The sequence below is a fragment of the Macrobrachium nipponense genome, chromosome 34, assembly GCF_015104395.2.
Source record: "Macrobrachium nipponense isolate FS-2020 chromosome 34, ASM1510439v2, whole genome shotgun sequence".
Classification (NCBI taxonomy): domain Eukaryota; kingdom Metazoa; phylum Arthropoda; class Malacostraca; order Decapoda; family Palaemonidae; genus Macrobrachium; species Macrobrachium nipponense.
The window spans coordinates 28613083-28635948 of NC_061095.1; the positions used below are offsets into that span (position 1 = coordinate 28613083).

General features: G+C 34.2%; 1 protein-coding gene across 1 annotated transcript in view; it reads left to right on the forward strand.

The window, feature by feature from the left end:
* LOC135207998 (acetyl-CoA carboxylase-like) overlaps nt 1-22866 on the forward strand; it is a 460030-nt gene that overhangs the window by 303125 nt on the left and 134039 nt on the right. The window contains exons 30-34 of the mRNA XM_064240089.1: nt 7761-7956; nt 8769-8869; nt 11304-11465; nt 11661-11768; nt 17871-17991. Coding sequence (XP_064096159.1) covers nt 7761-7956; nt 8769-8869; nt 11304-11465; nt 11661-11768; nt 17871-17991 — 688 coding nt within the window. The remainder of the gene's footprint in view (nt 1-7760; nt 7957-8768; nt 8870-11303; nt 11466-11660; nt 11769-17870; nt 17992-22866) is intronic.

Here is a 22866-nt window from a genome sequence, read left to right on the forward strand (position 1 = left end):
TAAGTCTTTCACTCTTGCATATATAAATTTTTGTTCCTGCAAGTCATGAAATGTCATTTTATTAAACCCCATGCAGATTTAGAAATACTAACCTGTCATATTGAAGTACATGCAGCCCTTAATAATAATAATTAGTGAACACTTTTTTTGGTTCAGGTAAGCATAGTATATTGGAACAGAGGAATCTTTCAGATAAGAATATTTTGATATACTGGTGCATCAAGTGGCACATAGAACTTTTTACACATAAAGGCATGAAGTACTCTAGATTAATCATTGTTTTATAGTTGTAGTTAGCAATGAAATAACAATATTTCCATATACAGAACATATATATACTAATGTGTGTTTAGTCTTTAATAGGTGTTCTTATAGTATATAAAATCAGTGTGCAGTGTTAGACTTATGACAATTGAACTTGATGTAAAAATAAAAGTATGAATATGAAAACTTTTTTCAAAGTTTTTAAAGAATATAGATTAGAACTTTTAATATTCAACTAATCTCTTGAACCAAATTTACTTTAGAATTGTAAATTATGGCATTTAATGACAGGTGTTTTTTTTATATGGATGCCTGCCATCATTTATCAGGTTTTTTTTATTCTTAGAATATACACGTAGTCAAGTTTTAATTCCAAATAGTTCCAAATAAGTTTCTTAGTAAGGTAGAATTATAAAAACTTATTTTATAAAGCTATTGTTTATTTTCTTACAGTTTTGAGGAAAATAATTGTTCAGTATGATTGCCAGCAATCTCAGGGTTACAGCTGGTTCGGCTTACAACGATCCAAGGTTAAGGCGCTTTTCAATTATATTCATCAAAAATTATTTCGAGGGTTAGGACGCCTACAACGCTGATCTGGCAGAAGAAATATGACACCAAAAATGCAAAATAATCAATATTTAAAGCTTTTTTGATGAAAAATGCAATAAGAATGCAGTTTACATAGTGTTTAATGCACCCAAAGCATTAAAAGTATGGTTTTCTTACGATTTTTAACGATGTTTCGGCTTATGATGATTTGGCGCTTCAAGCATCTTCAAGAACGGAACCCCGTGTACACAGGGACTGCCTGTGTATATATATATATATATATATATATATCGATATATATATAGATATATATATATTATACATATATATATATATATATATATGATATATATATTATATATATATATATATAGATTATAATATATATATATATATATATATATATATTATATATATATATATATATATATATATATATATATATATATAGATATATATTATATATATATTATATATATATATATATATATATATATATCTATATATATTATATATATATATATATATATATATATATATATATTATATATATATATATGTATATATATAGTATATATATATATATCATATATATATATATATATATATATATTATAGTATTACCATATAGTTATATATATATTTAATATAATATTATTATATATATTATATATTAATAAATATATATATATATATATATTATACATACAGGACAGTCCCCAGTATACATTGGGGTAATTAACCATTATGTACATACAGGCAGTCCCCGGTTATCATTGGGGGTTCCGTTCTCGGCTGGGTACTGATAAGCAAAAACGATCATTAACTGGAACTTGGCAATTTAAGACACTTATGGTGCTGAGTTTCGGTTAATGGCACCTCTGCCTGGTATGTTACAAAGCCATAACTATTATCGGCACCTTATGGTGCTGATAACCAAAACTCGGCCCTTTATGGCACCATAAATGCTATAAAATCGGATCGCCATTAATCTAGTCTGCCGATAACCAGGGACTGCATATATTATATATGTATTTACAGTATACAGTAGTACCTATCTCAAACTTTGAACTTAATCCGTTCCAGAAGGCTGTTTGAAATGTGATTTGTTTGAAATTAAACAAATATCCCCATAAGAAATTAGGGGAATCAGGATAATTAGTTCCAGCCAACCCAAAAAGTCCCCCTTTAATGTGTTCAGAAGTTAAATTAGGAGTGTAAAGTAATAAAACAGTAAGTTATATGACATACACTTTTAAAAAAAAAAAAATTTCCAAGTACGATTTACTCTCTTTGAAAATGGCACATAGCTGGTTGGGGGATGGAGGGAGGAGAGATGGGAACCCTTTGAGGAAACCAAAATGGTCACAGTAGGTAAAGGTTAATAACAAAATCAATTTTATTCACATTTTACAAGGATAATCAAAGGAATTGATAGTATGTGTGTCCGATTGTGTCTGTGAGAGAGAGAGTGAGTAATCAGCGTGTATGATTGTTGAAGTGTTTACACTTGGATCTTAAGTGCATGAAAGATATTAAATATGACACAATACATCGGCTTACTGTTGGCAAACGGCAGAATTTAAAATATACTTGAGGATTTTGCAAACAAATAAGTGGTAAGTAAAGAATGCAAGAAGAGGAAAGAGATTAAATAAAATTTCACAAGGAAGTTGTTTAAACAAACAATCGAAGGCACACAGTGTTTATTACGGAGCCAAGTTACTTTTACAGTGGTAAAAAATCGTAAAGAATAATTGTCACTGGACAGTTATTTTACCATAACAAAAAGAAATGATTTGGTCAAATTGAGTGTAAGTGAAAGAAAAGGGCAAATAATCATCCCAGCCCAGCTGGTAAGTTAGTAGGAAGCAGACCCCTGTCTTCCCTCTCCTCTTGTCTCTATTGTCTCACTCAGTGCACTGAACACTGGTTTAAGACATTTTTCGACAAATACAATATTTTCTTTAAAATTTCGCTCTAAAAACGTAATGATTGACAAACGCTAAAAAAATGATGTATCACTGTATATGAACTTAGAAAAATTACATCTTTATATTTTGATTTGGAATGAATCTTATCTACTTTTGAAGTTAGCTTACACCTTTGCACCATTAGGTGCAATTGGTATTCAAATTAAAGGAAAGAAATAATGCCTGGCTAACAAGGATGGACTGTCTGTACATAATTACATTTTTCCCACCAAGTGGCATTTGAATATTCATACTCTTGTTAAGATTTTTCCTGCCATCTAGACGTTGATACAGTATGATTAGGCTGTGATATTTTTGGCCATATTATGGCTGATTTTTTCCCTGGGTAGTATAGTATTTTTCTGTTTTGCAATTATGTCATCTACAGCAAGCAGAAACGGGCATTAGATGTTCATACACGGAACAAACCTATGGTCTTAACAATAGGATGATCTAATAGAACCAAGCTGGAAACCAGTTAAAAACAATTAAAGATTGTAAAGCAAGGAATCTGTGGCATCTGGCAACTCATGTGTATATGAGGTGGACGTTTGTCACTGACCAGGCTTGTAACCTCGTGATGCACTAGTCTTTCGTCAACCACCTTGGAGAGCAGTGTGTCACTTTGCTCTCCTTATCCCAAGCTGGTTTTTTTTTTTTATTGAAGCTTGTACCTCGTTTTTATTTATTCAGCCCAGAAGTTCCAGGGACGTCAACATTTTTAGATTTTTTCCTCGTTTTCTGTGTTGATCTACCTTTGGACAGTTGCAAATTGCAGGACGTAGATGTGCATTTTTCTTCTGCTTTGTCATCGCTTGTGCTGTGAGTATGCTGATCCATCCTCCGAGGGAATATTGCCCCTCCAGGGAGAGAGGGAGAAGCTACTTTTTGTTCCTGTATGTACAGTCAGCCCCCAGTTGGTATCGGTTACCAGCATTTTGGTTTTACTACGTTTGTTCAGCATATATTCATAACTGGATTTTGCCCTCCTTTGGGTTTATAGCACTGGTTTCTGGTTATCGGTGGTTTGGTGTAAGGGCTGAGACCGCCTCATAAAATACAAACATAATGAATATGCATCTTTTCCTTGCTTCTCTCTCTCTCTCTTACTGAGATGAGAGAATTTTTATGGTACATTTATGTACTATGTTTAATATTTTCAAATATTAATAACAATAGTAATATAACTGTATTTACAAAATTCATATGTGAGAGTATTTTAACTCTCAGGAGCCAGTGTAAAAAATTAACATGCGGCACCCCAAACCAGGGAAAACCTTGAAGTCTGCCAGTTTAAGAAAAAACACTTGAATGGAAAGAGGAACATATGCAAATGCACATGCTGTACAAAAAAAATAAAAAAAAGTATGCCTACCTTCCACGAGAAGTTGAAAATGATTAAATGCAGTCTCCGGCTTACGATGGGGGTTCCGTTCTTGAGATGCATCGTAAACTGAAAATCGTCGTAAGCGAGAAAATTGTCACAAATCCTAAGAAAGCCTTACTTTAAAAGAAAAAAAAATAATAAAACTATAATGACATTATGATGTGTATAAAAAAATCTTCCCCCTCATCTGTCTTTTTAACTCCACCAGAAGCTCAAAATCCAGAGCTGTCAAATATGTCAAGTAATGTGACAGGAGGGGGGGGAGGGGTTGCAATCAAGGATTTTTTTTTACCGTAAATTCTCATCGAATCTCGACTCTCGTCTCATCTCTCTCTCGTCTCTCTCTCTCTCTCTCTCTCATTGGTAGTTAGTGGTAGATAACTTTTAATTGATCTATTTTTACCTTCACTTTCTAGAACTGTAAATCCGCTGTTCTAAAACATAGACACATAACTAAGAGTTGTATTAGTCCAAATAAAAAACATTTTGTTTGTGAAAAGGAATTTCAGAGCAAAAAGAAAAAGACCAAATAAAGAATTTCTTAAAAGTGGTTAAGAAGACTTCTAAAAATAGATCATTCGGTCGGAAAAGGGAAAGAAGAGAGAAATACGTTGTATATGAAGTGTTCACACCTGTATTTTTACCAACATTTTGATTTTTTTTTAAAGAATGTATCAAGCTAACTTTAAATGAAATTACAGGAAATTTAATTTTATTTCAAAGTTAGCTTAATACTTAAGGACCATGATTAGGGTTATATTTAGTGTTCAAACTCTAGAAGTAGGCATATATCAACATTTTTAGAGACCGTGCTAAACTTACACGGAAATTCCCCTTACACGAGGGGGTCTGGAACCTAACCTCCTGCAAGTTCTAGGTATTACTGTACTCATTACAAGTGACATTCATTCATCAAATGGTCGTGGGTGGACTGACTGGTAAACCTGAGTGTGAAGACCCAGTCTAAGGAGAAGAATTGCAGAGGCATTTGTAACTGATGTTTCAAGCCCTCAAGGTCCAGTAGGAGGCCATCTAGAGAGATTTTGAGTGTATGGCAAAGCTGTGGAGCTGAAACTAGGATAGTGACGGTTCTCAGGGAGGGATATGTCTTAGCTTTTGTTACACTTGCACCCCAGATGGTATCCCCGATATCCTTCCTATATATTCTCATCACACATAGAAGTTCCAAGTTTTGTAGGAGATCAGACAATTGTACCGGTGTGGAACATCTCCACAATCTCAAAAGCTCATTTGTTTGACTCACTTCTTGTTCCATGGAGTCATCCAGTTCAGTCCTGTCAGACAACTGGAAGAGTGACTGGGTCATTATTGTTGACAGGCATGTCATGTACTCCCTCATCCCAATCAATCATCAGCTGAGGGAATATCTGTACTGTGTGGTTAAAAGGAAGGTCTTCTATAACTGATTCACTTAAGGTAGATTCTCGGATGAGCCTTATTCTTACGAGACGTTTGTTTGGTGGCTGCTGATTGGCTGGTACCGGGAGGTAGGCAGCTCCAGCCAATTCAGCGGCCGCCAAACTAACGTCTCGTAGGCCATAGGGCTCACTCAAGAATCTACCTTAAGTGAACCAGTTATAATTCAACGCACTGTGGTTTGGTCTGAGCATGGCACCACAAATATTCATCCATGTTTAGGCACCATTGGGAGGATGCAGTCATCAGGTAGGAACATGAGTTTTCCTATACTTGGACCACCCATTTCAGGCTGTCTCGAGGCAGAAGGATTGTCTTAGGCATCTGGCTGTATTGTCTTCACATCTGTGACACACTTACATACGTATTGCACATGACTTAGGTTTGAAAGAGGTCTTCCAATCTTTTGAGCTGGAGGCCTGAAATCTTCCTATCAGTGTTTAGGACGGAATGTAGACATATTCCTTGAATTTTTTTTTTTTATATTACTATACCTCATTTTGAGTCTGGATAAAACATCACTTCAGAACTTAACTTTGAAGACACTTTATCCTTTAGCTTTTGCTACAGCAAAGCATAATAGTGAGCTACAGGTCCTTTCTTTAAATATAGGCTTTATTCAAGGAGATTCCTGTCTCTTTTCTTCAACTTTTTAGGGCTAGAAACTGTAGCAAAGTGAAAGCCCTCCCAGACTTGTGACTTTGCCTAGTTGAACTTCTGTAGTAGGCAATGAAGAGGAAGCTTTGCTAAGTCCAGTTAGAGCTCAGAGAATTTACCTAGACAGCTTTAAACCTTCAAGAGGAGGAGTTGAGAGTTTATTTTGTGGTGGTAGGGGACTAAACACTCCTTTGTCCAGAAATGCTCTGCCTTCCCCCCCATTTTTTTCTACACTGCTCAGTGAAATTAGCCAACACTATTGAATCTTGAGCTCTTACTGTTTTTGTCGGTAAAACCTCATGGTGTTATGTCATAGGGACATCTTTTAATTTCCTTAAAAACCATTTGCTGAAGAAGGTTGTCAATGCAATCTAGTGGAGGTGTAGCGAAGTTTTATCCTTGCATTGTTTGTGTGACCATCAAAATTTTGTATGATAATTGTAAAGCCCTTAGTCCTATTATCAAAGCAAGGATGATTTTTTCCTGAAACAAGTATGATAGTAACCTCCCTTTCTCTCCTGTTGGTAGTTTGTAAGGAAATCCCAGTGTTCAAGTTTTGGGGAGCATGGAGGTACACATTGGCGTATGGGAGCATACCTTTGTCTGAGAGTAGTTGACTGTAGTTTTGTACTGTCAGTTGTGGGCTTTAAACCCCAGCACAGAAGCCACTGGTACTCTACAGAATAGAATAGAGTCCTTTTCCCTGCAAGTATCCTCTAAAATGTCACTACAAGGGCCTTACACTCTGCTTTATATCTACTGTTTGACAGAAGCATTTGCCAGGAAGGGAAGAATGTTTTAAAACCTCTCCTTTCTTAATAAAAGACTTTAACAGTAGGTAAGATTCTTCCCAAATAATGAATTTTTTCTTTATAATAAAAGTAATTATCTGGATACTTACCTACTGTTAAAGTGGAAACCCACCAAGACCCCACATATAGTAAGTGGTCAAGAAGAATTCTGATGAGTGGGTTGTATTCCAGCTCCATCTAGCATAGAAAAGGGTGTTTACAGACAGTCCATCCAGGTCAGCTAAGTATTATTCTTATGTTTATTTTGGAATGCCTATTGCACCTAATCACCTGATGGAGTGAAGATGTAAGCTAACTTTAACAATAGCTAAGTATCCAAATAATTAATTTTATTGTATAAATTTTCATATTTTTGTGCTCATGTCTTTCATATCAATCAAAAATGATGGTAATGCATACTTTTTACCATTTTTCCTTAAATAATTTTAGCTTAAGTTGTTAAAGAAAGTACTGTAATTCAAGCTTGAGAATTTCCAAAATACTAAAAGTGAAAAAATCACAAAAAATGTGCAGAGCATAGAACAATTTGTACAATTTCAATCTACTAAGTGATGTCCATCAAAGAAAATATACCAAAAAGGACAGGACAACTAAAAAGGTGCTTACAGACTTTCACTCCTACCATACTATTATAAAGAGATTGTGGTGTACTTAGAAAGATGGTTTCTCATTTGACAGATCAAGTTTGAAGGTTTTGGAGCACGTCAAGGTCCACTACATGGTCTTCCAATATCTACACCTTACATGACCAAGGATTATCTTCAACTGAAGAGATTTCAGGCTCAGACAAATGGCACAACATATGTTTATGACTTCCCAGAGATGTTTCGGCAGGCCTTGGAGAGAGTTTGGGAAGAGTACCTACGAGAGCGAGGTTAGTACTATTATATATAATAGTTGAACATTACCCAAATTGAATCCTGTATCATGTTGGGAAAATGTATTCATCCATACTTTTGTGTGTATACATCTTTTGTGACAAGAAATGGCTATAATGGTGTGTTTGAAGAATTGCTTTTCTTGGGTATGATTTGTGGTTTAGAACACACCCCCCAAGTTTGTCGAACACACTTCACGATAAGCATACACAGGATGACCAGTTGGCTAATGTCTTTAAGAAATAGTGAAGAAGGGGTGTGTTTGTATGTTTTTGTGAGAGAATACATCCGAGAGTGTTTTTCAGGGGTATGAATTGTTATAGAGCATATGCCTCAGTTTTGTTGAGGACTCTCCATGAAAAGCAATCACAAGAAGACTAGAGAATGGGTGTGTGATAGAATACACCTGAAATGTTGAAAGTGGAGCAGACACGTAATGATAAATAAGTAATATAAAGTGTAAGAAGTGATTAGAAAAAAAAGTTTTAATTTTATTTAGAGATGAGTATGAAATAAATGACCCTTGGTTTTGATTTAATAATTGTTCAAAGTTTTACTACAGCAGTAACAATAAGAAAAGATCCATCAAAGGGTGCTGGATATCAGCAAGTTGAGAGTCTTAAGTTCCCAGTGGGGTCTTAAAATGCTGTAAGAATACCAATTACAACAGTGAAACATTGGTAACGACTAGGCCTGTGAAAGGTTCTCAAAGGGAAAGGATAAAGCATCACTTATAGCTCATTTTGAGATTAGGTGAAAAATGTTAATATTTATGGTTACAGGGAATTCTTTTTTCTATATTTTTCAGGTGGAGGAGAAGTCCCTGGTGTTCTTATGAGTACTGTAGAACTGGTGTTGGATCAAGATGATAAACTTATTGAGGAGAAACGACTTCCTGGTGAGAATAATGTAAGTTGACTTTATATCTTGTTATTTTTTCTTTAATATATTTGCTGGTAAAATATTTCCAGGTTTTTCATCCTTATGTCTGTGCCCTAAGGTTAAAGTGCTTTGAAAGAGCTGTCATTTTAAGAACTTAAAATAAAAACCTTCAGAAACAATGTGTATCGTTTGTGTGATGGGGATTAAACTAATGCAGTGGATTTAAGGGTTAATGTTATACTTGAAGACCAAAGATTAAATATAAATTTAATTTGGAACCTAACTGTCAAATTATATGAGCAAAAACTTAATGTAGGCATTAACCCTTAAGAGCCAGGCTAAATAATCAATAAGCAGCACCACAGGCCAGGTAAACTTTGAGGTCAGCCAATTTAAGAAAAAACAAATCAATGGAAAGAGGAAGATATGCAAATGCGCAAGGTGTAAAAAAAAAAATTTAAAAATGTTCCCTACCTTTTGCGAGAAGTCTTACTGGATCGAAGTGAGCTATCCCTATCCAAAATCAGGTCATTAATACGCTTCAAAATTGACTGTGCATGTCCCGAAAGTGGAAGCTCAAACGAAGTCCTAGAATCTCTCTTTGAGCCGAGCAAAGCTTCTATGCCAGTAGGGTGTGATGGTAATTATTTCATAGCAAAGGAAGTTAAAGGAAAGGAAAACGCATTTTCGAGAAGTTCGGCAGCAAGGAGGCATTAGTGCATGTTGTTGGCGGTGCCTGTTCTCATGATGGTTCTAGAATCGGCAGGAGTGTTGTGGAACTCGTCAGGCGCCATCATGACGTGAGAAACACCGCGATTTCTGATGCAATACCTCGTCTAGATTCTTCAGAGAAGTTCCAGTAATCTCGGGAGTCTGTGATGTTCGCCGTAGGCCCCGCCCCCAGAATGCCGTATAAATACGACGGACAAAGTAGGAGAAAGCAGAGATCGTCAGAGAGAGTTCATCAGTTAGTCACAGAGAGATATCCTCAGTAAGAGCCACAGATCAGATTATCAGTTAGAGATCAGCAGCAGCAGAGATCATCCGAGAGAGATAAGAGAAAAAGGGACCAACGAAGGATCAGAGGAAAAGTTGCTCGAGAGTTGGTTGGATTCTGGTCTAGTCATCTTCAGGAGTGGACGACCGAGTTATCTCGACGTTGAGCAGACTTCAAAGAAGAAAATGTCCTGCTAGAGGTTTTAGGGAGATCCTGCCTTCCAAGTATCAAGAGTAGACATTATTTTCTGCAATACGGAGTCAAGAACACGTCTGCAATCGCCGTTCTCCTTTTGTGAAGTCATCGCTTCGAGTCACTAAACCAGCCAGCAAGTATTTGAATTACCTCGCTGTTCCCCCAGTTCATGCAGTATAAGATTCGGTTTTTTTATGTAAATAGGAGATACCATTCTGCATTTACCTTTGTTAGTAAGCTTGTAAGTAAACCTTTGTTGTGTTAGTGATTCTTTCTATATTCGTATCCCCAGTTTCAACTGTTGGTGTTGAAATATTTTTATTTATTTATTTCATATCGAACCTGAAGCGGACCTCTCTCTCAGAGGCCGTAACATAGGGATCATCAAGATTGAGCCTGTGTCCTCCCTCCTAGGTTACTGAACTCACGGATGAAATCAACAACCTTTGAAAAAGAATACAGAAACTCATTGCTCTCCCCTTCCTCTAGCTCCAGCAAAAGAGAACCTTGTCCTTTTCTAAAGCCACTGGAGAGGTTTCCCTACAGAGCTTGGCGTCATGTTTCTCACCGGAAGAATGGTATCCCGAACGACTGAAACCTTGAGCAAGCGGGCTCAATAACATAACCAGAAGATGCATCACAAGCATTGTCTTTAGGAAAACTATGAGCACAAACGGTCTATGTACCACACACGTCCATGCAAGGACTCACATACCCAGTTCTGAGAGGTATCAAGTGCACGGCCATGAGACCACTCACGTACACGGCTGCAAAACAACTCATATACCAAGACCACTGAAAGTGCTTCTCTGGAGACAGACTTAAGATGCTTATCCGTGGATTTAAACGCACATGGAGCTATTTGAAATCTTGGCAGCAGCACCAAAATGAGATGTCATCTTGACAGAAAATCTGAATCAGTTTCTTGTTATTGCATAAAAAACTATCAAATGTGAACCGATGTAATTGACTTAGAATTCTGCGTAACGAAAAAGATGATAGTGTTTGATATCTGTAATGGGTGGAATGGTTTTATCTCTCTGTTGTTGTCCTAGATTTGGCAGTTATGCAGAGATTAAACACACGTGGAGAGTAGCCAAACAGCCCCACCGGAGAGCTCGTTTCATTATGGTTTGACTATAGTATAGGGTTATTGTAAGTGGGGAATTTTTCTTATTGATAGTGGATAAGCTTGATTTCCTTTATCTTTGGAAATTGGTATATAATGAGAAAATTTGCATTTTATTTTTTATTTTTCCATATCTCTAGATTGGTATGGTTGCGTGGCGTATGACATTGCACACCCCAGAGTACCCAGATGGTCGAGATGTGATATGCATTTGTAATGACATTACGTATCAGATTGGTTCATTTGGTCCTGCAGAAGACACACTATTCCTGAAAGCTTCAATACTTGCCCGAAATTTGAAGGTTGGTGTTTTTGGAAATTTTTATGGTGCATCTTATGTTTCGTAATACATAATGCTGCTAAGTTTTGAAAGTGTTCAGTGCATTTGATTTAGTGAGCCATATTTTTAATGCACTGAGTTTATATGTGTTTCAGCTATCTGTATCTTAATGTTAAGTGAGCATATTGTGGAGTAATGATGTGAATTGTCTTTTCAGATCCCGAGGATCTACATTGCAGCCAACTCAGGTGCTCGTATTGGGTTGGCAGAGGAGGTCAAGCATTTGTTCAAAGTTGCATGGGAAGATCCAACAGAACCAGATAAAGTATGTATGATCTGAAACTGTTCTCCAGTAGTATGATGAGTTGAAATCAGCAGATAATATCCAAACATGAAAGTTTTGCTGCAGGAGCTCACTTACCTAGTTGAATTTAGCCGAGGAAATTTTTGGATAACAGTGTTTTCTGGGTATGGTTGTACAATATACTAGACTCTACATTATAAAGTATGGGATCTACGGACACTTCAAATATTAATGTAAAATATTAGAAAAGGTTAAAGTAACAGTAAAATGAAAGTTATATGGATGAGTAATTTAAGCTAGTTAAAATTACTGTATGAATGAAGTAGCTTGCAGTATGTATAAATATTTTATTACAGTGTTCACTGAGTAATGCAGCTGGTAAGATCTATGAAATAACTCACTTTATAAGACATACAAATTAAAACAGGCAGTTGAAACTTGTAACCATTTGAAAAATATTGTGCAGTCGTGTTTGTGGTGGCCATAACTGCACTTGTATATTAATATTATGATATATATATATATATATTATAGATTATTACTATATATATATATAGTATATATATATTCTATCTATAATATATATATATTTTATATAATTATAACTTATATAATATATATATATATACATATATTAATATATATAATATATATATATACTACATATATCATATCATATAATAGTATATTAATTATATAATTATGAATATTATATCTATATCTATATTATATATATTATATATATATATATATATACCTATATATATACATAAATTATAATATACTATAATATACTATATATCTATATATAATCAATATCAGTATATAACATAGATATATATCTATATATATACTAATAATAATATATTTTAATATATATATACATATATATACATATTATATAATATATATATATACTATATATATATAATATATATATATATATAATATATATATATATATAAATATATATCTATATATATATACAACCATATATATATATACTACATAATATATATATATATATATATATCTATATATATATATATATATCTATATATATATATCATATATATCTATATCTATATATATATATATATATATATATATAATATATATATATCATATAGATATATATATATATATCTATATCTATATATATATATTATATATACATACATGTACATATATATATATATACATGTGAAAAATACCTACACCTAGTAAACTGTTCAGAAAAATTAACAGATTAAGTGTCCCAAAACAGTAAAACACAGTTTGTGGGGAAAAGCAGATGGGCACTTACTGAACTAAATTATTTAACCATCTAGGACTGGCAAGGAGATATACATTTAAAGGATAATTGCGAAGGATGAATTGTACACTGATCAACTTTGTGTATGAGCCTATAGGAAAAGTTTTACATGATTAAATTGATGAAAATTGGATAAGTAAGCTGAAAGAAATTGGAGAAACATTGTGAGCTATGCTCCAAATACCAGACGCACAAAGAATGACTTAAGTGCGTTGGAACAACATAGAACTGGAAAGTTTCCACTTGCTCTGTGTGAAAATACAAGGGAGATATTGTAATGTTGTGTGTTTATGACAAAACAAACTATCTTTCCACCAAATCATTAAAGAGAAATTAAGTGCCTATATAGGCAGTGAGAGATGTGTGAAGTTTTTTTATACGAAAAATATTTGGATACACATCATGTTTTATGCAGTAGAGATAAATTGTGATTATGTTGGGTAACATTGCATTCATATCTGGTAAAGTTTTATGTATTGCTCAGAACTTTTTGTACTAAACATTTTGATTATGAAATCATTATTGATAGTAGTATTATTTATTTGCTATTACAGTGGAACCTCGGTTTTCATACATAGTCCGTTCTGGAACCTCCCATGAAGTCCAAAACGTGCAAAAACTGAAACAATAATTCCCATAAGGAATAATGTATAATGTAAATACCATTAACCCCTTCAAAGACTTATTTTTTCAACATTAATGTTTCAAAAAGAATCTAATTGTTTTATTGAATTAAATTAAAATATAACTGTTTTTTAGACTCTATTTCTAATTTTGATTTCAACAGAAAATTGTGATTATTTTTATGTAAAATTGTAATTTTTTAGAAACTCCACTTGAGACCTTTTTATGGCCAATAACGAGTTATCTCGTATAAATTATAATAATTTTATCTATCGAGATATCTCGTATGCTTCGTTTTAGTAATTTTGATAATAGGAATTGAATAAAAATCATATTGATGCTTGATAACTTTTTATTTTTCCACTTCATTTTGATAAAAGTATTTTTTCATTTCATTTGAATAAAAAAAAAAAATTTCACCATTTAGAATAAAACAAAATCATATTTTCTCTCATTTTGGGTAAAAAAAAAAAAAAAAAAAATTCAAACACTTCACATAAACCAGTGTATTTCCCAATCATTTTGTATGGTATTGATTTGAAGCAGGGGGTTATAACACAAGACTAACTTCACATATCTCACACATGTAGCGAGACTCTCGTCTCGATCGGTTTTCCATTATTATCCCTTTTCTTAGAGCAAACAACACATTGCCTTGTAGAAAATTTCTTTTGGGTGTAGGAGGAATGTCAATTGGAAAATGCTTCCTGAATAGCGGGTAGGATTCGCTGAAATAGATGGTCTACCTGGTCTTGTTTGAGGGATTTCAGCATGATACTTCTTCAGAGTTGAATCAATTATTTTCCAACCTGAATTTGAGAGATGAACAGCAATTTTCATTTCTCATCTTCTTGAAACACTGATATGCATTCCAAAGGGCTAGATCTAGATGATGGAACAAGAAAAGCTGTAATATTTTTTTACGTTTCTGTGGTGTCTTTTCCTGGGAACAGGATAATTTTGCAAGTTTTGATCCAACTTATCCACACACCATTGTGTGGTATAGTCTACTACACTTTGGGCTTCTTTTTCGTACCTCTCCTACTCGCAATTCAACTTCATCACTATTGATGAACTGTGGAGAGTAGAACAACATCTTTTTTATCCTTCCATCTCATGGCCATAACTTTACCTCTTACGATAAGCAGACATTTCCCCCTTCTTCAACAATCTTTCAGTTTTCACCCTGAAACTCGGCAGGACTTTTTCTTTTCGATTTATTCTAACAGTGCCATTTAGCAATCTGTTCTACATTTTACTAGAATACCACTAACTCAGGACTGGTGTAATAATTGTCTATTGTAAGGCAATAGCCTTTATTCAAAAGAGGTTTCAGTAAAGTCATTACAACCTGTGAGGATTTAGGCAATTCATTGAATCCTGGTCGAATTGTGTTTCCTTTACCTACATAAATAAAAAAACTCCATACATATCCTGTACTTGCTTCACATAACATAAGAACTTTATGCCGAATCTTGATCTCTTCAATGGGATATTGACCCATCCCAATCTTCCTTTATATAGCAAGAGACTCTATCAATTGAAATATCTCTTTGTGGGGTGTAGACAGTTCTAAATTTATTTTCTAAGTGCACATAAATAGGATATATCTTATTCAGTTTGGGATTAGGATGCGAATTTGCATCGTATGCTTCATTATCAGAAAAATGCAGGTAACTGCCTGATTTTCTTGTATCTTTTGAAAGGCATAGTTTCAGCAAAAATTGGGTTCTAAGAAGTGGATTTTTAGGACCAATACAAGGATTCTTCAGGCTTCTTCACAATTCTTTCAAAGTATTTAGTGCTAAGAAAACTCTGAGTTCAGGTGGAGTTACAGGATGCCACGTATTTGGGTCTGCATTGCATTGCTCAGCAAATCTATTGGTTTCAGTGCAAATAAGTTCAATCAGTTCATCATCAAAAAATACATGGAAAAATCTAAAGGCGACATACTTTCAATATTCCCTGGATATTGAGACCTGTTGTTCCTGTGAATGGAAATCGAGGGGGTGGAGGGGCAGTAGAATCTGCGATTCTCCTCCATTGTGTTTCATCCATTACTGTATCTGTATCTGTATTGGTATCGCTATCATCGTCACTGGAATCATCCAAGCTTGAATCGTCGCCTTCTGAGCCAGAACTTTCAAGCTCTGTAAATGATTCCTCAGTATCACTGTTGTCATGGTAATTTGCCATAACTGGGCTAAAATAAAAAATAAATAAAAGGCTAGAATAATAAATAAATAGTCAAGATACTAACAAATTACTCGACAATATATCATATAAACAGTCTGAAATAAAAAAAAAAGAACAATGAAACTTACCTAAAACGTGGAAAATGAAGAAATACAGAAGATTCTAAAAGTCACCACTGGAGAGCTAGTAAAATAGTGCGTACTCATCGTAAAAAAAGGAAAAAAAAATCCTTGGAAAAAATTATACTTGACGTATCACAAAATGGTCAAGAGACGAACAAACGACACAAAATCATCATAATAAGTCAATAATATAACATATAAACAGTCTTAGATGACAAATAAACAACCAAATTTACTTAGAACTGGCGAAAATACGATATAAAATACGTACAAACGAACGAACAACCTCTCAAGATCACTGGTTACTCTATATACCACAAAATACTCATGGGGTTAGCTAACAAGACACAACAGCAACACGATGAATCAATAATATAACATATAATCAGTCTAAGATGACAAATAATGCAACCAAACTTACCTAATTAGGCAAAAATATGCAAAAAACAAAAAAAACAAAGGTCAAAGATGGCAGCTGAAGTGCTACTAATGACGCGTCGTCTGCGCGAAAAAATACAGAAAATTATCGTTGGTAACTCACGACTTCCAGCAGCAAATACCACTGCCAAACGTATGATATAGGACGAGATATCTCGGAGAAGCCTGCTGTAACAATACTGAGCCACGAGAAATCTCGTATTAGCCCAATATTCACGTTTAACTTTTCAACGAGATATCTCGTGGTAAGTCCAAAATTTTTAGCACACTGATAACGATATATCTCGGGTTAATCTTGTAAGGGGTTAATGTGTTCCAGACCCCAGAAATATTAACAAAAAATACATTTTATAGGAAACAAACAGTTTTACCTATAGAAAACAGTGAAATAAATATAAATGAATAATAAAACATAATGAACATATAACATCATTCTTACCTTCATGGAAGACTCTTGTTAGTGTATGGAAGACGGAGAGAAGGGGAGGAGGAGGAGGAGGAGAGGTTATTGTTTGGAAGGGGAATCCCCCTCCAGAAGGACTTCGGGTATCAAGGACTTATCTGGGGTTACTTCTCCTCTTAGTCTTTTACAGGCACTATCTGAGGCTACTTCCTGTCTTCGGTTTTTACTGGCACTAGGACCAGCTCGAGTCACTGGACCCCTGTCACACACACAACTGTCCAGAGACATTTGTTTCTGGCATCTCTTTAAAATTTGCCTAAAGTGGAACAGAACATGGCATTGTCATTGAAGATGTTGAAGACACAGATTGTACATCTTTGTCAGGATGATAATCCTCCAAAAAATCTTTTATATCACTCCACTTGGCAAACTTGTTCTTAGTTGCTGAAGTAGGCACATTATGTATGCCCATTCTCTTTCTAAATTTTTCAAACTGCTTCTACTGGCCTTAAATTCACTAACAGCAGCACTTAAAGGCATTTTCTTACTGTGATCAGCATGCAACACCCTCTAACACTTTGCTACGAGTTCTTTCTCAAATTCTATGGTGTTTCTTGCCATTTTTACTGAAGGGCTGGCACTTGGAACTTTTTTTGGCCCCATGGTGGCTTATTAGCAGTTGCACTCATATAAAAAGGCATGAAAAATAATGAGCACAAAAGCAGAATGGGTTACGAGAGAACACGGGATGCTTTGTTGGGGCGCTCGGTTTGAGCCTAGTCATACAATGGGCCCCAGAAGGAGCTTCTCTGAGTGTATGAAATCCCAGGAAATATACGAAACCCAAGTTTTGTAGGAAAGAGTCTATGAAAACCGATTGTACAAAAATCAAGGCTTACAAAAAACAAGGTTCCACTGTAGTTCTGTAAGATGATATAATGTTGTCTTTCATGGAATACTTTGCAGTTCCCTTCTCACTTCAGTGAACATTCATAGTGAATAAAAGTTGATTTTCTGTTTTGCAGGGTTTCAAGTATCTTTATGTAACACCTGAAGATTACAAGAATATTGCTGCTTTGGACACAGTTCATACTGAGATAATTGATGAAAATGGCGAAACAAGATACAAAATAAATCATATCATAGGTAAGTTTTAAAAATTGTAAAATGTTAATGTTACAGTTTTAAGGAATAGCATGCCATCTTTTAATAAAGCAACATCCCATACAGAGGAAGAAATATAAATTTTTTATGAAAATCTGGAGATATCTTTGGAAAAACATAAGAATTAATTTCAATTTATTTTGGGTGATTTCAATGCTAAAGTAGGTCAAAAGAAACAAGGAGAATCAGCTGTAGGTTAAAATATATATATACATGTATACATATATATACATATATATACATATATATATATATAATATATATATATATATATATATATATATATATATATATATATATATATATATATATATATATATATATAGTATATATATATATATATATAACACAGGCGGCTCGCCGGTTAACGGCGCAATCACTCAACGGCGAATTGGTTTTACGGCGGTCGTCAAAAATATTCATTAAAAAAATAAGGCATTTTAAAGGTATCTTTACGGCACAAATTTCAGTTAACAGCGCCACTAGCGCCGTTGTCTAACGAGTTCATACATATGTAGAAATGCCGTTCAGACCATAAAGGTTATGCAAATTATATTAATAATTTTATGGAGAGTTATTACGTAGGTATAGGGTAAAATATATGCCTCTGACGCTGCTGTTCTATGCCGAAAATATAGAGTTACATAAGTGCAAATTTAGCTATGGATGTGTCGATTCATAATTGTTCATGCTTTTGTTTTCAAAATGTGTATGACAATGTATTACGTGAAAGGCATTTTTATTTCTGTACAGAAATATAATACAAAGGCAGCTTTTGAAACTGCCCTTCGCGTTATCAAATACGATGTTTTTTCATGTTCTTTCTTGTAAGCCGCCGCTGCCGCTCTTCCGAGAATATCAATTTAAAAAAAGTGCAAATTAGCGATCGATGTGTCGATTTTATAAATGTTTATGCTTTTATGTTTAAAATGTGTATGAAAATGTATTACGAATAGGGTATTTTTATTTCTGTGCAGAATATGATAACCAAAGGCAGCTTTTGAAACGCCCCTTCAAGTTATCGACTAGAGTTTTTTTCAAGTTCGTTCTTGTATGCCGCCGTCTGCCGCTCTTCCGAAAATATCGAGTTATAAAAGAGTGCAAATTTAGCGATCGATGTGTTGATGCAAATGTTTTATGCTTTATGCTTAAAATGTGTATGAAAATATATTGCGTAAAGGTATTTTCATTTTTTGTACAGAAATAAGATACAAATTAAGGCAGCCTTTGTAACTACGCTCAACGTTGTCAGGGGATGGTTTTTCATGTTTGTTTCTTGTCCGCCAGTTCCGAAAAATGCATTGTGTTTATTTTATTAATTATGCATCTTTTCCATAAATCCTTTAAAAAGTTATACATTATTTCACTGTATCCAAGAATATTGTATGTATTCTCATATTATTGTATTTTAAAATACTACGGCAAACTTAAGCCCGTATTCCGCGGAGCGGCCAATGTTGTGGTTAGAAATCAGCTGATGAATACGAGTCTGTTTCACACCATAACGCAATTCTGAGCGAATGCTCTTGCTTCTAGTTAGGCATAAACGAATATCTATATACTTACTTGACTTATATGAGACGAAAGTTATTTTTCCTTATACAGCGTGTTTTTTAGGTGGAAATATTTATTGAATATGTCCTCGTTGTGAATGTGAACTACTATTTTTTTTTGTTAACTGATTACGTTGGCGGCATGTTTATTGCGTAAAAAATTACGTGATTCCGTTCGCAATACGTAATCCTTTATATAATTGTAATACGAACTTTACGTTATTTATCTTATATCGGCGTGAAACCAACAGTAAAATGTGTTCTTTCAAGCACAGTAGTTTTGATTAAAAAGATTTTATCCCAATTTTATCTACAGTTGTGTGTGATGGCAGACGTTTACTGCAGTTTTATCCTTGTTGCCGATGTACGATAATAGTCATTAGCAGCTTGAACAGTTTTCTCAGCTTCAGTTATAACTAGTTTAAATTTAACGGTATATTTTCCCGATTGATCTTTAATCTATATTGATCTCTGATCTATAGCGAATAAAGTTATTACCATTAAGATATCTCAGTTCTATTCTATACATAACGCCATTTATAACAAATACGGTAATGTTGCACTGTAGTACGATGATCGAAATACAAGCCAAACTGATGTTATCCAGTTCGGTTGTGCTTAGAAAAAAAAAAAAAAAAAAGTAGTTTCTCGTTCGGTTGTTCATGGCTGTACACGTTCATGCAACGAGTATAACGTTAAACCATACTTTCATCATTCTCTTTTGCTGTTATTGAACTTATGTAACTAGAAGATGGAAAAAAGTTAGGCCATTGTAATTTGATCTCTCATAAAATCGAACTATCGTAAGACTAATGATCGTAACCTGAACAACTACAGCTACCTGTACACTGTATAAACTTTATTTATATCTTTACATACTCTAGACACCCACATGTACTGTACAGTAAATTCTATAGTACATACTGCATAAATATAATTTTACTTATTGCGCCGTTGTGGGATTACGGCGCCTTTGACTGTGTGTGTATATATATATATATATATATAGATAGATATATATATATATATATAATATATACACACACAGGTGGCCCTCGGTTAGCGGCAGGGGTTCCGTTCCTGGCCACCGACGCCAAGCGATTTTCGACGCTGAGCGATTTTAAAGCCTACGGCCGCCGCACACCTTTCGAAACTCTAGACCAGTCAAAGGCGCCTTAATCCCACAACGGCGCAATAACTAAAATTATATTTATGCAGTATAGTACTGTAGAATTTACTGTACCAGTACATGTGGGTGTCTAGAGTATGTAAAGATATAATAAAGTTTATACAGTGTACAGGTAGAGCTGTAGTGTTCAGGTTACGATCATTAGTCTTACGATAGTCCGATTTTATGAGAGATCAAATTACAATGGCCTAACTTTTTCCATCTTCTCGTTACATAAGTTCAATAACAGCCAAAAGAGAATGATGAAAGTATGGTTTTAACGTTATACTCGTTGCGTGAACGTGTACAGCCATGAACAACCGAACAAGAAAACTACTTTTTTTTTTTTTTCTTTTTTTTTTTTTTTTTTCTAAGTACAACCGAACTGGATAACATCTGTTTTGGCTTGTATTTCGATCATCGTACTACAGTGCAACATTACCGTATTTGTTATAAATGGCGTTATGTATAGAATAGAACTGAGATATCTTAATGTAATAACTTTATTCGCTATAGATCAGAGATCAATATAGATTAAAGATCAATCGGGAAAATATACCGTTAAATTTAAACCTAGTTATACTGAAGCTGAGAAAACTGTTCAAGCTGCTAATGACTATTATCGTACATCGGCAACAAGGATAAACTGCAGTAAACGTCTGCCATCACACACAACTGTAGATAAAATTGGGATAAAATCTTTTAATCAAAACTACTGTGCTGAAAGAACACATTTTTACTGTTGGTTTCACGCCGTTATAAGATAAATAATGTAAAGTTCGTATTACGATGATATAAAGGATTATCGCGAACGGAATCACATAATTTTTTACGCAATAAACATGCCGCCAACGTAATCTGTTAACAAAAAAAATAGTAGTTCACATTCACAACGAGACATATTCAATAAATATTTCAACCTAAAAACACGCTGTATAAGGAAAAATAACTTTGTCTCATATAAATCAAGTATATAGATATTCGTTTATGCTAACTAGAAGCAAGAGCATTCGCTCAGAATTGCGTTATGGTGAAACAAACTCGTATTCATCAGCTGATTTCAAAGCACAACATTGGCCGCTCCGCAGAATACGGGCTTAAGTTTGCCGTAGTATTTTAAAATACAATAATATGAGAATACATACAATATTCTTGGATACAGTGAAATAATGTATACCTTTTTAAAGGATTTATGGAAAAGATGCATAATTAATAAAATAACACAATGCATTTTTCGGAACTGGCGGACAAGAACGAACATGAAAAACCAGCCCCTGACAACGTGGAGCGTAGTTACAAAGCTGCCTTAATTTGTATCTTATTTCTGTACAAAAATGAAAATACCTTTACGTAATATATTTTCATACACATTTTAAACATAAAAGCATAAACATTTGAAAAACTGACACATCGATCGCTAAATTTGCCCTCTTTTTAACTCGATATTTTCGGAAGAGCGGCAGACGGCGGCATACAAGAACGAACTTGAAAAAAACATTGTAGTCGATAACTTGAAGGGGAGTTTCAAAAGCTGCCTTTTTATCATATTTCTGCACAGAAATAAAAATACCCTATTCGTAATACATTTTCATACACATTTTAAACATAAAAGCATAAACATTTGAAAAATCGACACATCAATCGCTAAATTTGCACTCTTTTTAACTCGATATTTTCGGAAGAGCGGCAGATGGCGGCATACAAGAACGAACTTGAAAAAAACATCGTAGTCGATAACTTGAAGGGGAGTTTCAAAACTGCCTTTTTATCATATTTCTGCACAGAAATAAAAATACCCTATTCGTAATACATTTTCATACACATTTTAAACATAAAAGCATAAACATTTATAAAATCGACACATCGATCGCTAATTTGCACTTTTTTAAAATCGATATTCTCGGAAGAGCGGCAGGCGGCGGCTTACAAAGAAACATGAAAACATCGTATTTGATTACGTGAAGCGCAGTTTCAAAAGCTGCCTTTGTATCATATTTCTGTACAGAAATAAAAATGCCTATCACGTAATACATTTTCATACACATTTTAAACAAAAGCATGAACATTTATAAATCGACACATCCATAGCTACATTTGCACTTATGTAACTCGATATTTTCGGCATAGAACAGCGTC